This window comes from Liolophura sinensis, chromosome 10 (genome assembly GCF_032854445.1).
Source record: "Liolophura sinensis isolate JHLJ2023 chromosome 10, CUHK_Ljap_v2, whole genome shotgun sequence".
Taxonomy (NCBI): Eukaryota; Metazoa; Mollusca; class Polyplacophora; order Chitonida; family Chitonidae; genus Liolophura; species Liolophura sinensis.
The window spans coordinates 12,463,464-12,480,186 of NC_088304.1; the positions used below are offsets into that span (position 1 = coordinate 12,463,464).

The 16,723-nt window shown below is 40.0% G+C and overlaps 1 protein-coding gene across 1 annotated transcript in view; it reads right to left on the reverse strand.

Annotated features, from left to right (window-relative positions):
- Positions 1-16,723, reverse strand: part of LOC135476135 (sodium/glucose cotransporter 4-like) — a 37,448-nt gene that overhangs the window by 1,493 nt on the left and 19,232 nt on the right. Inside the window, exons 6-14 of the mRNA XM_064756049.1 lie at positions 16,397-16,502; positions 15,504-15,584; positions 13,172-13,395; positions 6,126-6,261; positions 4,937-5,195; positions 3,934-4,096; positions 2,417-2,638; positions 1,660-1,771; positions 177-187 (exon numbers count right to left, since the gene is read on the reverse strand). Of these exons, the coding sequence (XP_064612119.1) occupies positions 177-187; positions 1,660-1,771; positions 2,417-2,638; positions 3,934-4,096; positions 4,937-5,195; positions 6,126-6,261; positions 13,172-13,395; positions 15,504-15,584; positions 16,397-16,502 (1,314 nt within the window). The remainder of the gene's footprint in view (positions 1-176; positions 188-1,659; positions 1,772-2,416; positions 2,639-3,933; positions 4,097-4,936; positions 5,196-6,125; positions 6,262-13,171; positions 13,396-15,503; positions 15,585-16,396; positions 16,503-16,723) is intronic.

Here is a 16,723-nt window from a genome sequence, read left to right on the forward strand (position 1 = left end):
TCTGCAACACAAACAAAAATTTATAATTCGCATGACTGGGTTTGTGACGCAGCTTTCAATGTGATATCATGATGGTGTCTTCTTCTAGGGGGCCTGACGGGTCCAATGCGACATATTGACATTTCTGTCTCACTGAAACAGCATGCCGGAGAGACCATACAGACACCATGCCCAACCCAGTCCCAGTCTGTGACACGATTGTATGCTAAATGTGATGACACAGCATTTTGAGTAATTCTAGACCAGTTACTCACCCTCGTCGCTGCTCTGGTTTTACTCCCTGTGCTGTACGTCTTTAAATATACCACAAGGCCTGCTGGGCTTATTCCTTTTATGAAAGACTCTCCAACCCTACGTGGGAAGGTCTGCCACCAACCTGCGGATGGTCGTGGGTTTCCCCCAGGCTCTGCCCTGTTTCCTCCCACCATAATGCTGGCCGCCATCGTATAAGTGAAATATTCTTGATTACGGCGTATAATCAAATAAATGAATAAATTTTATGAAGGATCATTCATTCTTCAAACGGGTTGTTTGATTGTAGGGTCCATTAAATAGGGCACCTTTACCCAAAGCAAATACTGACTCGGGTCCAAGCTGGATTGGGCATTATTCTCTTGCAATGAATGGGTTTTTGTGTCCGAACAGACATTTGTATAACTGCCGTCAACCAATTAGGACGTTCTATAACCACAAGGCCAATCCCCAAAACGTCGTTAAAACATACAACCAAACAACTAAGAAAGTATAAGAAAATAGGACGGAAGCAGTTAACGGTTTTCAATGATAATGAAAAGACGGTTTGTTCTAGTCGACAGTGAAATCAGTATTAAAATCGTGTACCATGATAGCATATAAGTTGTCGAGAACAAAATATGTAGCTTAGTTGCGCTTTGATTGCAACTGTACATATATCCAACGTGGAGATCTAATACAGCACGATTAATATACAACCCCTAGCCCCAAGTTAAGCGGAATTAGACACAATCGCGAAGCACGGTAACACTTTATCAGTTGCCCACAAAACGCCATTGCAAAAACAAGAATGCGTATACATGCACATTTTGAACCCGAATGGTGGGAAAGGCTCTAGCAGCCAACATTATGTCGGCCAAATCACCATGGAGTATACTGTGTAAGCTTGTTTCAGGCCAGTTTCAGTGCTGCCCCGATGGAACGCCATACTGGAAACACCAGATACTAGTAATGCATAGCGTCCGCGCACACAGTCACAGTGTGCCGTCATCGAACCAAAAAGTACTTGCTCTTAAACGAAATAAGGGGGTATCAGAGATTCCAACTTTGGTGTGAACGGACTCGGGACTTCAACCTGGGTCTCTTGTTCGTACGGCCAATGCTCTAACCACTTTGCAATTGCTAGGATCGGCGTATATGTTTGACGGTTCAGGTTATTTAAACATGAACTTCTGATAGTCAAATAACCCTCGCTTTACAGCCCTCATAAATCTGATAACATTCTTTAGTTTTGTAATCTATGCGAGGTGGTGCAGTTTTGTGCGTGAAATTCATGTAGCACGAAATCACGCTTTGGGGTGAGATTTGTATGTTGTCAGCTAGACTCGTTTTTTTTTTTTTTCACGTATAAGAGAAGCGGGATTTGATAATGACATGAACTATAGCCGTGGTTTGTCAACATACCACCCTGTGCAGATTTGTGCTTGTCAATTTTCTCCCGGCTTCCAACGTCTTCATCCACGGAGATGTCAATGCGTTCAGCCTTGCTATGACGTGTCCAAAATGTCAATCGGTATAGCTGCGGAGAAACAAGAAAGTACACATTGGTTAATTTATAACAGCATTTATGCGCAAAGGTAGTCGGGTGATTCAGACGGGGTCCCTTCCTTGTGCGGACGGTTGTGCTCCTGAGTTGTGGGGAGCTACCTTTTTTTTTGGGATTGAGCGGTTTTGCTACTTTAACATATAGACAGACATCACAATTAGCATCTTCTGCTTCCTGATGATTCGGAAATGTAGTTCCATCAACCTTTAGTACTTACTTTGGGAATTGCTGGAACTTTGATTTTGCTTTTTTAACAAGCTTCAAAGTTTGCTCTCAGGTATGCTTTCGTGGGTCCAAGCTGAAGCTTCAGAATCCCACACTTGGAAAAGTTGCCAAGCTGATGAGTACTCCAGATGTTACCGTGTCACAAGAGTTTTACCAGTAATACCTCGCATGTCTGCATCGGGCTAGAAGCATTTCACACGTGCAAATTTAGACACTGCCAAGTGGCACCGTGTCACAAGAGTTTTACCAGTAATATCTCGCATGTCTGCATCGGGCTAGAAGCATTTCACACGTGCAAATTTAGACACTGCCAAGTGGCACCTGAACGTTAACATGTACGTAAGTGACGACTGTTATATAAGGACGTGACTAAACAAGGGCGATATCACTTACGTGGACATCATCAATGGGCGCTGTGAGCAGGCTGATAACAGTACAAGCGATAACAACAACACCGAAGAGAATGATACCGAAATGGAGGTAGTGAACTTTGCCGATGATTGCAGGTTTGGGATCGTCTCCAGGGGTTCCACACGGGAATGCTGGGTAAGAATATTCCCATGCGAACCGGATGAGGCCAACGACAAGTCCGATCATCAAGCCCCAGAAGGCCCCCTGAAATTCAAGGAGAAAATCGCTATCATTAATTTAAGCAATGGATCTATACGTCGAAATAGAGATTCGTATACCAGCCGTCAGTCTAACTGGCTGTTCAAGTTCAATAATTGCAAGGCAATTTCCAAAACCGACGTTTAACACAAACCACAAAAGAACCAACAAAGTATATGAAGTACGAAATTCGAACGGAATCATGCAAAGAAAAGCAGTCAACAGTTTTGAGTAATGGTCAAGTGGAATGAATGAAATCAGTATTCAAATCGTGTACATTGTTAGTATATAGTTGTCGGTAATCAAACTATGTATGTCAGCTGCGCTTTGATTGGAACTGTTCATATAACCAACGTGGCTGCCTAATGAAAACACGATGAATACACAATCCCCGTATCCCCGGGGGCTAAGGTGCCTTAGGTATAACTAGCTTTTCTGTACCGTGGCCGTTTATCGTACTTCCATTCAAAACATCAGCTAGTTACTAGGCAAGTGAGGAAAACAGGATACACGGACAAGTCCTAGTCCTGATTTAACATGTTTCATCAGACACATGTATGGAAAATACTGGATAAATTTGAACGCAAATTTCGAAATGCACGCCAGCCAGATTCATAGGCCTGTTATGTAAAACGACTGCAACCTATTGGGTATTGTGGCGATCATCGTGACACGCTTTGATCAGGCTAACCATTTCTTTATCATTCACATTTATACAACCTTATTTCTTAAAAGTTCAGCTGTTTAGAAATCAAATGTATATTTTCTAATTATGGTGGTTATAAGCTGAAGATTATCCACAGAAGCGAGAAGAGAATTTGACTTTGGTATTTGAACCGATCATATATACGTTGTTTAAATGCTATAACTGACTGAGTGGCCCATTCTCTGCAGTCGTTAATGAATGGATTATTTGTGAAATTAGAAACAGACGATAAAAAAAAATCATGGCGAAAATGTGTCTTAACATTATCTCGGATGAAAGGTCCCCAGATTACATATCCCGTTTTACTTCGCTTGGTTGAAAAAGTCATTTTAATTCAAACAGTGAATGTACAAGATATTTCAGAGATACATCTACTAAAATTTTACTTCACCGTAACAGTTTGTTTTGATTGGGACTTCATGCAAGAAATATCGGTGCGTTCTTCTTACTAAAATTGCAAGCTAATGATGGCTTTGCTTTTTTTGAGTTCTTTCCATGGATTTTGTTGCTATCAATGCTGAAGAACCGATCTGGGCCGACAGGTTGCATAGGACTGTAGGGATTTGATTCCTCTTAGATTTTGCCGTAATCTTACCTGTTCATTGATGCGCTTCCAGAAGATAGCGAGGACGTAGACGGCGCAGACCGGTGGCGCCAGGTAGCTTGTCACGGCCTGGATGTAGTGGAACAGCTCACTTACGTTCTGTACGATCGGGATCCAGGCGATGCCGACACCGACCAGTACGAGGACACAGCATCTAGCAAAAACATCAACAACAGAGACATATGACAACAACAACAACAAGTAAGACACCTGACAACAACAAATAAACATCTGACAGTAATAACAACAACAACTAAAACGTATGACTAGGTTTTATTTCACTTATATTTTGGTAGCAAAACCGTTAAATACTTGAAAACATGACAAAATCACGCATCAAGTCAAAGTCTTAAATTCGATGAATTCTGACTGATAATCTATTAAATCCAGGTTTAACTATAGACTATACTATGTAAATGGGGTGGGATTTTGGTTTTGCTTGGAGGCATTAAAAACATTAAAACACAACAGCGCAGAGAGTAAAACCAGAGCACTTACAATAGGCAAATGATCACACGTAACCAGTCAAATTCGGCCACTTGTCAATTTACATGTCAAGGTTGTATTCCGATATGCTTATAAAGTTGCAACCAGTTACGTGTACTTAATTGTAAGTTATAGCACTGTATTTGTTTACCTAATTCCGTTACCCACCCATTAACACCATGGCTTAAACGGAATTAGGTAAACAAATACAGTGCTATAACTTACAATTAAGTACACGTAACTGGTCTAGAATTATTCAAAGGAATGTGTTGTCATCATATTTAATATATAATCACACTGAAAGACCATTCTGTGCGATAACTTCTTATATCCTTATTTTGTAAGGTTCGAAATTATAGATTTAATGTGTTAATCCCCAGTATCATAAAACACGAAAATTCTTCTAGGAATCAAAAAGAGATCGATATCTGCGAATTATCTCCCCCTGAGAATATCCCCCAAAAAGACTTACTAGTATGTGATACCATATCATGTACATGTAGTTTACCTTCCCACGATCATGAGTTCGATATCGCTGGCGTTCTTGCGTATCCTACGCCAGATATCCATGGTGAAGATTGTGCTGCTGCTGTTGAAGATGGAGGTGAGAGAGGAGATGAGAGCAGACATCATCACGGCCATCATCAGTCCACGGAGGGCCACAGGCATCACCTCTAGTACCAGCTTTGGGTAGGCGATATTCGTGCATCCGGCTTCGCTACCGCAAATGCGCATGCATTCTTTGGGGTCCCCACAACCAACCGTATCTAAAACACGGAAATCAACCATACCTCTGATACATTCCTCGTGTCAACTTCTTGGAAGAGACATTAGCCCATGTATTTTTAAAAGAAAAAGAGAGGGCCTCCTTGGCTCAGTTGGTTAGCGTGCTAGCGCTGCGTAATGACCCACGAGCCGCTCACCAATGCGGTCGCTGTTAGCTCAAGTCCAGCTCATGCTGGCTTCATCTCTGGCCGTACGTGGGAAAGTCTGCCACCAACCTACGGATGGTCGTGGGTTTCCCCCGGGATCTGCCCGATTTCCTCCCACCACAATGGTGGTCGCCGTCGTGTAATTGAAATACTCTTGAAAAACCAATCAAATAAATAAAAAAAGAAAGAAAGAAAAAGAGAAGGAGAATAAGAGAATATTCAATCGACGAAGCTTGTGTGGCCGTTTGCGTCAATATGTCGCGCATATCTGTACTTCACACGTGGGAAAATTCGTATGTAGCTTGTCAAAGACTATACAATGCGGGGAAAATTACATTTTTTTCGATTGCGCAGATATCAATGACTGGCCATGCAACTTTCAAACCAGCTGTTGTTCGTTGGTTACTTGATATATATTAATAACCATTAACCACCGGAAACCCGTGTAATAAATTCGCCTAAATTGGTAAGGAGTTGTACAATTGTTCGTATTCGGTCAACAATTATTCTTTTAACTCAAAATCTGTGTGCATGGTGAGTTACTGTTCGTGTTTATTAATCACAAACTCGACAAAACTTAAATAAAATTTCTACATAACAGGATCGAGCGCCCGACCTCTCGGACACCACTTGCCCTGTGAATTCCAGATCTCTGAATATCATATAACCTTAACCACAAGAATTATACAATAGTATTATAGCTTCAAACATCGGAACCCTGTTGATTACTAGGCCAATCCTTTGATCAAAGAAACTCTATCTTACTTGGGAAGAGGATTCTTGCTATCATTCCAGGAAAGACGATTAGCCACATGGGTAGGAACTTGAGCCATCCCGCCAGGATGGTCCCAGCCTTGGCGTGGGTGACGTTTTTGGCCGCCAATGCTCTCTGTACGATTACCTGGAAACGACACAAAGACACAGAATGTAACCACAGGCGCGTCTGAGGGAGATCAAACCATTGATCAGACTATAGCTGGAATCCGTGGGGATCACATCTGTCTGGCTAGAGACAGCGACAAAGAAAAGAAAATAAGTAAATGCTGATGAAGAAAGAGGGCATATCAAACAAATCAGCGGGTATACATGTACGTGATTAAGTAATATCATCTGACCGCCGGCATGTACATATAAGGGGAAAATTCTTGATCATTTGAGCATGCAGCATTCAAATAAACAATAAATACATAGGGAACCGTAAATGCAAAGTTCCATCAGAGGAGCCTTTGAAATATTCATTGTGTTCATAACGGAATTACGAATGAAGTTTTGATTTGGAAAAAGCTCGAATTTTCTTTCTCTGACGACGTACAATCTACAAAGCGTTGCTGTTATTTTTTCACTGTAGATGTTTCCAGCTGGTAATCTTGACAAAAATGTTTATACACATACGTATTTATGACATTATTTATGCATAATTTATACATTATTTTTAACGATTATTACACAACTATGCTAATATGATGTACAACAACTAATTTACAGCAAACTATTAGTAAATTTCAATTATTTAAATAATAATGTTAATGAAAGTTGATAAACAATAAAAGGTTATTAAAACAGGTAAAACAATGAAATTTGCATTTGCAGTAGTATAATATGTTCAAACCCTAAATTGGTCTATTCTATCGATGAAAGCAGACTAAGGTAAAAGACAAGCGCCGTTTCAGCCTGAAGCAGGAAAATGCCTAGGGACAACTATAACCACTGATCATAACAGCAAAAGCCATAATTACATTAAAAACAAAAGAATAATTGGCACATGATTTGATTTTATAAAGAAAGTACAGGCATGCAAACATAAGTGAACGATTCCTTTCCGGCGGAACATGCGAAGGTTTGTCAGCAGTCTGCGGATTGTCGTGAGTCTCCTCTCACCATAATGCTGGGCGCCGTCGTACAAGTGAAATATTCTTGAGAACGGCATAAAACACCCTATCAAATGAATAAAAATGAACAATTTATAAAAATTTAAAAACAAGACTAATACAAATTCTGATAACGTGACACGGTTTGGGTTTAGGTGTAGCTAGAATTGACTCGACTAAACATCATAACCTACACATTACTCTATCGGTGTCAGATTACTCTTCTGCTTTAACACGTTCATGTACAAGTTGATCACAGAACTGTAATAGCGTAGCGAAACTTGTAACATTACAACAAGCGGTAAGATTATACCATTTCAATTAACGGAATACTCAAAGAGTATAACCTCGTTACATTTCCATGTTTTTAATACGTCATAATAATACGTCACCAGTTTGTCCATAAAACGTCGTCATAACAGACATTCGTGTAGGCTACTAATCTTCATACCAATAACAAATGGGTGGTCAAGACAACATTTACCACAAATCTCCAAATCAGAGATGAGAAAGAGCATAAAGTAAGAAATTAGGACTGAACCAATAAGAGAAACAATCAACAGTGATGCCGGACACATGCAAGGAAAATCAATATCCAGATGGTGCACCACCATGCTATTTTATCAGTTGTAAGTAATATTTATTTATTTTATTTTATTGGTGTTTTACGCCGTACTCAAGAATATTTCACTTATACGACGGCGGCCAGCATTATAGTGGGTGGAAACCGACCACAGCCCACGACCATCCGCAGATTGACCGTGCCACGTTCGACCGGAGAGGAAGCCAGCATGAGCTGGTCTTGAACTCACAGCGACCGCATTGATGAGAGACTGCTGGGTCATCACATTGTGCTAGCGCGCTAACCAACTGAGCCACGGGGGTCCCCTTGTAGGTAATAAACATATGTATCTCAGTTAAGCTTTGTTTGCAACTGTTCATGTATCCAACTTGTCGAATTTATCAACAACATGCATAAAAAGGACATCTTTAACCCTGCTTTAAGCAGAATTAGACAAAATTATGAAGCAGAGCGCAAGAGATTTTGGACACTCCCGTCATGTTTACTTACAAGAGAATTCTACTCCTTGTAAAATTTCAGGAACATAGTGTGAAGGTTTTTGATGAAATATCCCTGACACACTAGTAAAAGTAGCTTCATCAAAGCCACATCGTAATGAGGTGCTCATTTATATATTTAGACCGATAAGTGAATAACACAGATTATTTTGGAAACGTGTCATTTGTGGCCTGTTCTTAAATGGCTTTTCTCGAAAAATCTCTTTAATCTGTGTGACTGTCTTGGGTACACAGCACCTAACATCTGGAATAAATGGCGGATAATTATGTCATAGATAATTTTGTCGCAAGCGCGAGCGGCTAAATTTCTCTTGTTATCAAGTTATTTATAGACAAGACATCACAGAACGATATCTTTTTTTTGTCCGTGCACCCTTGAAGTATATCGATTCTGCTCTGGGCATTTGGACACCTTTTTTTAAAATCTCCCTGTGCGAATTCAACGAAAAACGCGGAATTATACACTTCGTTTTTACACTTGGCGTCTTGCCATTTTCTACATATCGCCTGCCAGCTGCTTGGAAAGAAATTAGTGTCTCACCAAGAAGCTGGAGAGTTTATCAGTGACAATATTGCTATATCATTGCAGTCCCAAAACATATTATATAAACAGATTATTTTAATATATTTATTTGATTGGTGTTTTACGCCGTACTCAAGAATATTTCACTTATTCGACTGCCGGCAGCATTGTGGTTCGAGGAAACCCACGAACATCCAGAGGCAGTGGTGGGAAGTTCCAGCCAGGGTTATTGCGCCATCCTGCATGTAACCCCCCAATCATTTTAAGGATTGCTTTGGTGATCTGATGCTCATTCCCAAATGCACTGCTTTGATCGCCGAAGCCAATCCTTTGACAATCTTTTAGGTCGCGCACTCAATATAGCCCCTGGTGCAAACAGACTACACCAAACAAAGTAACACAAGAGCATATCCAACAGGGTGATAGTTGGTAAATGGTCACACGTAACCGGTGAAATACGGCCTCTTGTAAATTTACTCCATTTAGGGTTTTAATATAATTGTTCATGTAGCAAATTACATGGATGGTGAAAGATGTCGGTTTGGGTTTTCTCCACTTGTTATAATCTGCTCATCGTCGCACACTATCGAGTAATTTGTCGAGCACCTTGTAAAAACTCCAGTGGCAAATAATAAATACAGAAACATATTTTGCTTCTTGTACCTAACAGCACTCAACTAAACACAGAATACTGGAGTTCATATTTTAGAGAGGCACCCATTAGATATATTTACCAAAAAAATGCGACAAATCGAAAAAGAACTATCAAACAAAACTCAATCAAACACCTTAAACAACACAGTATGGCCCAGGTTAACAAAAACAGACAAAGCAAACCACTACAGATACTACACGACAGGACAGCTGGCTCAGACATAAAGAACAAAACAACGAACGATGCAATTCAATAGACTTTTGCAAACTATCAATCAAGGCCACTCATTTAACCAGTCAAAATGAATATTGCTGCAAGCAGGTCAAGCGGATGCCCCACATCTTGGTTACAAATGTCACAATTGCATTCACCGGGAATTAAATGAAAAGTAAAGCTGTCACGAGAAGGAGTGGTGAGACATCGGATGTGGCGGATCCATCCATAACGCAGGTTATTGAAGGATTCTGAGCGGTGCGCATAAATTCAATCGAAAGTACAATCCAGTTTAGCATAGACATTCAAATTAATATGTTGCGCTTCAGGCATGATTCTTCCACAAATTAATGCTACATTTTCGTCCTTTAGGTCAGCCCACATCAGGGACCAAGGATACAGGGGCATACATGTCATTTTCTCCGGATGCATTAATAAAATGTGGTGTAATTGTGCATGGTGGGCTGAAATTCCTTGCGACTCGTTCATATTCATCTTACAGGGTTTTACGTACTATTTCACTGGAAATGCATTAGATTCAGACAAACTAAAACAGATTCAGCACAATAACAACAACGACCAAATGCAACCACGAGCATGTAGCTAGTCATGAGACGACGTCTGACCTGATCGGCGCACCAATACCATACAGACGACACCGTCAGGCCGATTGTGGCGCCTAACCAAGGGAGATCACTGTCGAAATGTCGCAGTGTACTCATGGCATCTGACGGCGGGAAGGCACAGGTGCTGTTGGATTCCTTTGCGGTAGCCGGGGCCGCCAGAAAGTACAATCTCTTCATTTCCTGGTAACCGCCTACCTTCAAAAAGCCTTTAAAAATCCAAGTTCTGAGTCAAGACGGGGTATAAAACATTCTGATTTAAAATACGTGGCAATGCTTTGAGGATTACAGTATTTCTAGAACAGGGATGTCTAATTAACTGCATCTTTTTACCTAATTAAGGCAAAGCCATGGTGCTAGAGGGCGTGTAATTTGCCACTATTTAGACATTTTACATGAACAGTTAGACTAAAACCCCAACTGACGTAAATTTAGAAGAGGCCGTATTTCAGCAGTTACGTGTGACCATTATTTGCTAGATAGCACACTGTCGTCGCTGCTGTGGGTATACTCTCTATGCTGTACGTCCTCTATATTATATTATATTTCCTTTGTTTTTTATATGACAAATTCACCTTCAGATATTATGAAGAGTTAAATTGCTTCTTGAATAAAGACAAAACATGGATTAGGCTGGCAACGCGAATGCACAATATAATATGGTATGTGTTATACACAGAGACGGTACATCAGTTACACAGCACAGATCACATAACAGCGACATGCCATATACCGTACGTTCTACAACACCAACTGCAAAATGTCTAACGTAAACCGTTATACCGCTCCACAAAAGGGAAAAGCTTACAACCTTACTTCACATCACGACAAGATAACATTATGATATAACATATTTTGTTTACGCTCAAAACATTAATCTTTTAAACTTAACAGAATGCCTGTTGTGTGAGTGACGCTAGAATGTATTCTTTTATTATAACCCAATATTGCGTCATGTTTAACATAATACTCTATGTGTCTAATAGAATGGTTACCGGTATGTTGAATTAATAGAATATGTCGGTTATATTTAACAGAGTAATCTGCTGCAATAACTGAATACATTCTAGCATCACTCAGATCACACAGACAATGTAGCATGCATAGCCATATCATGAAAGTATAAACAGATTCAAGATCCAAGTAGCTGAAATATACCTGTGTCTTTAAAGCGGCTCGTGCTGAAGACCTAAGTTAATTTCAAACCTTATTATATGACGTAAAGACGTTCTTGAATTTCTGCCCTTCGATTGGTTCAACTAAACAATATGATAAGTTCGTTAACAAAGATTTATGTGTGTGCTATAAAATATGACAGCCGCTGTGCTGTAATTTTAGTCAGTCAAAATATTGATCGGCAAGATGACTGCTGTTTTCTCCAGGTACTCCGCGTTTCTCCACCCAGATATATGAATAATTCAAAACTCGACTTGCACATTTTAAAAGCATAATTTTAAAACACTAAAAATTTCACAATTTTGGAAAACAAGGGGTTTTAGTAAACCATTAACAGCAACTGACAAAGCGACTACCACACTTGCTAAGTGTTCCTGCTCGATCTCTTGTGGTAATTCTATATCAGTCAGTGGCACTGAGATTAAAGCTAAAGATGTAAAAAACGGATCTAAGTAACTACCTTTGAACCTTTTAACTACATTTTTGAAAGACTGAATAAATCTCACGGGTCAAGATAAGTTCTGATCAAAAGTTGATTGCATAGGCAAATCTCTTTGTGTGTTGTGCTTAAGACTGAGGTCTTCCTTCGTACTTTCTCAGATTAAAGGAGATTAATGGCGTTAGTCTTTACAACGGCGTGTGATTCCTGTTTGCAGATCAAAAATGACACATCTTTTTGTCAGGCTAGCGTGCATTTACAAAATGAGCTGTCAAATGACGGATTGGGGCATATCTTCCCCGTGGATTTGATTAGTATTCTGTTCTATTGGCTTTATCGCTGGGTAGGATGCTTGACGGTTACTTTAGTAAGGCTGCTGTGCACTTCTCAGTATTCGTGATGCATTTTCGACTTACGCATTCACGATGGACAGAATATACCTATATATCTGACGAAATATGCAGTTATATAAGCCTGTCTGCGGACGTGGACTATGAATAAACCCATACCAATAACCCAGAAATTGGCCTTGCAAATATTGACCTGGAACGTCCATTTTGGTTGACCGCTGGAATACGAATGATTGTTTTGATACCGAGATTTCTCGCCTTTCTTTCACCCATATAGTATGAGCGTCGACTGTGAGCGGGGAGACTGGGAGGGGGTGAGGGGATGGTGGGGGTGAGGGGGGATAAAAGGGCGAGGGGGTGGTGTACGTTCTAACTAGAATCATTTCACTAATCGCAATCTTTTCTGTATTGAGTGATTAATTATGACTATCGCCTAGTAACCAATAATATTTCACAATGTGTTGATCAGTGTAGATCCACTAAAATGAATAATTTGACGATAGTATCAATGGAACCGTTGGAACAGATTGACTCTTTTAAGAAATTCTTCACATATGAACTTTACAGTTTTCCCTCATTTAAACTTATTGCAATGCCTAAACTAAATATTTCCTTTGCCGAACTGACTTTCGTTAAACCATCAGTTAGACCATATATACTTGTGACTTATCTACTCTTTAAGCATTGTTAGTGAAGCCATTGCTTAATTGATGAGATGTGTTAGCCGGGACTGTCGCCTGGTTGCGTTATTGATGCTCGTTATCTGCGCATGTCAGGCTGGAAACCCGTTCTTTATGAATATTAAAGAAGAGGTGTTAATGTTCATCAGTCTAGTGTGTTAGTGTACATGCATATTCATAAGTTGTAACGAAAGAGAATCAAACCTGATCAGAGCACCAATACCAAACGGAGGAGATCGTCAAGCCGAACATGATTCCCGGCCATGGGAGACCACCGTCGTCAGCGGCACGAATCAGGTGGTACGAATTTTCCGGCGGGATTCCGCATTTTGCATACGTCGAGTTCTCCACAGGGTACCGGGTCGTATTGGGCCAAGCCGAGAAAAACTTACGCTCAATGGCCTCATAGCTTCCCACTCTTATAAAACCTACAGAGTTTGTAGTTAAACATTGACGTGAGGTTTACTTGGAATCGAGAAGGTCATAGCACGAATTTCAAACATGAATTTAATTTTAGTTTTATTGAGGCGTTTACGATGTTATCAAAGAGCGGTTGTTTATATTTTTCGGTTAAAACACGAGCAAATGTTTGTATTGTATACCCAAAACAAACGGGTAATAAATAGACTTGTTTCCTTCCATAATCCTGATAGTGCATGTGTCGCTCTCTATCTTTCGAAGACGCCACTGCCATCAATAGCAAATTTTGTACAGAAATTTTGAACAACGCCGAGGTCACTGGAGTCACGTTGATGAGGCAGGAAATAATGGTAGAAAACACAAACAATCCGTTTCAACCTTTGTCTGTAATAATACTTTACGCTTTATGCATTCTTTTTGTCTAGAGTATGAACAACATTATTCTACCGAAAAGCTAAAACAATTTTATTCATGAATGCTGATTAAATAGTTCATCGGGAGGTCACATGTGGTGAGGCCAAGCCGAAACAAACCTGCGTGCATCTCACAGGTTCCAGTCAAGCTTGTCTAATGCTGGCAGTGATGTAAAGCAAAAGGTAGAGAACGACGCATGCGCTGTAAGGAGTATGGTTTCCTCCCTCCACAATATGGAGGCGCATTTGTTTCAAGGATTTTTGTTTGGAACAGTAGCGCCACCTGCTGTTGAAGGGGGAACTAGCAAAGCCACGGATAGAAATCTGCAAAACTTGTACATTACTAAACCTTGCGGCTAGCTATACATCCCGTTCAATCAACGTCTGGATGGACTAATGTACTGCACAATTTAAACAAGAGATATTTAAAGCCTGTAAGTCCATGTAAGCCGGATTCCAGATGCGCTATGTATCGCATCGCCTGGTTCAGTGATTGTAATTTTTTCATTTCGATTTCATGTACAAATCAGCCCAGATTTGAATTCAAATCCCCAATGGATTTTGGTCACATTTCGCTTAGGTTTTGTCCAGGGTTCTTGATTTTACATTAAATACAGTATTACATGAACATATAGAAAATTGTAGACGTCAGAGATGGTTAGCTTGCGCTATTGGACAGTTCTGTTGCAGACCGAATCGTTATTAACCAGTTTACCAACCATAGAACAACCGGTCTCAGGTAACAATCTGATAACTCTGATTTGTTTCTGTTTATCATCATAAAAATTGGGAGGACAGGTGATGAAACTCGTGCTATGCACTTGCTGAGACATGTAATTTCATATCACACAACAAGAAGACAAAATAAACGCAGTCAAATCTTAGCCAAATAGCCAAATATAGCCAAACGTTGTGACAAATGACTGACAACAGAAAATGATATATACAGTCGAGGGAGTCGCTTCATTTACCTTTCAACATGTATGACATATTTACGTATAGATAAAGCAAAAGCATTATGACACGCGCTGAACTCATCCACTTTTGCTGAAGCAACAAAACCAAAACATAGCAAACACCAGGTTAAAACAAACATCCAATCAAATCATAAAGGAATGAATCTTTTCTTAAGATATTAAGTAAGGATTATAGAATCGTTAATTTTTTTCTGTTACCAAATTTCAGTACAGAAGGAAAAAACTTTTCCCGCCAAGTCAGATCGAGTTCCAACAAAACTGCAAGCGTATGCAGAGTATAGTCGTATAAAAGGACCAAAAATAACCACAAATTGCACAGACCGGAACTGATTTAGCGGGAAAGATCACCTAGTTTGATAGAATGCGATAGCTACTGATACATGAGCATCAGATACCATTAGTTTGGCACAACCCGGTCTGTTTTGCGTTACAAGGCGCCCATTCGACAGTCTAGTGACTGAACTGTTAAAAAAACTTCAAATATCCAAACAATTCTCCGGATTTCAACACAATGATATAAGGAAATTATGATTTACACTGGACAGCAGAAAAAACCTTTGAACAGAAATCACGAGAAGTCCAGCAAATTAGAGTGCACTAAACATCATGTTGTTTTCGGGACGTTTTGACTGTTCCCTTACACGACTGTTCCCCGTGCGCCAGGTAACGCGAGACAGGGCGGGATTTGCAAGACTATAATGTAAGTAAAATGTTTTGATTCCTTACTCATAATCATGAGGATGAATGCTCCGATAATCATGATGATGGTCTGGGCGAAGTCGGTCCAGATGACGGCAGTCAGACCACCTGTGGCAGAAGAATAACAGAAAGAGTGTCTTAAGACGCCGCATTAAGACTGTTTCAACTATGGAATAACTGAACAATGTTATCCCATATGAAAATTAAAAATTTTCCACTCCTTTAATCACTAATAGTCATGAATAGCCAGAATAGAAATTCTAGACCAGTGATGTCTAATAGATGGGAATTCACATAACTGCATGCATTATTTATTGATTTACTGATTTATTTATTTATTTACCTGATTCTGCTGAAGTTTTGATCCTAGGGGCTGTGAATACGTTACAATTTTCAAGCATATACATGAACAGTCGAAATAAACCTTGACTGAGGTGAATTGAGAAGAGGCCACATTTCACCGATAATGCTTGTGACCATTTGCCAACTATAACGCAGTCGTCACTGATCTGGTTTCACTCTTTGTACTGTACGTCTGTATTATTCAGTAAAACAGTAACATCGCCAAACTCCATCATTAACTTGTGACCAGACACCAGGTATTACATTTTGTCTTCTGCCTGAATTTAAACAGCTTTATTGACCTTTGAAATGGGGATTTAACCCTTCATTCATTTTTTACCTGTGCATGGAACCAGAAAAGCTACTGGCCTCAGGGAAGCAGCCTACAACTTCCCAACAAGTGAGACAAGTTATCTAGATGTGCATTCTTTATTAGTGGAAATTACGTGTAAGCTGCAACGAACCTCATTCATGTAAGATCGCATGAACAGCCCTAAAAGCGTTATCCACCGCTGACTGGTAGATTTGCACCATAACCCCGAGAAGAGTACAGGCAGGGGAATTCCCCAAAGGCTTACCGGCAATTGTGAAGAGTGCAGCAATGATGAGCAATATGATGACCGACACGTAGAGATTCAGGTTCAGTGATTGGTTGATGAACACAGCGCCTGCGTACAAGTCAGCCTGAGAGCAGAGAGGAAATAATGGTGAAGAGACGTTATTAACATGCAAGACAAACTGAGGTAGAAATCGAAGAAGTATAACAATTCTGAACTGGGTGTTCTACTAAGACACCGAGAACAAATGATCAGAAAAAACTTACTGTTGAAACTAATGTCGTACATGTATGATATATGCATTTTGTTAAAAAGTACGATAAAACAAACAATATGGAATTAAAAAGT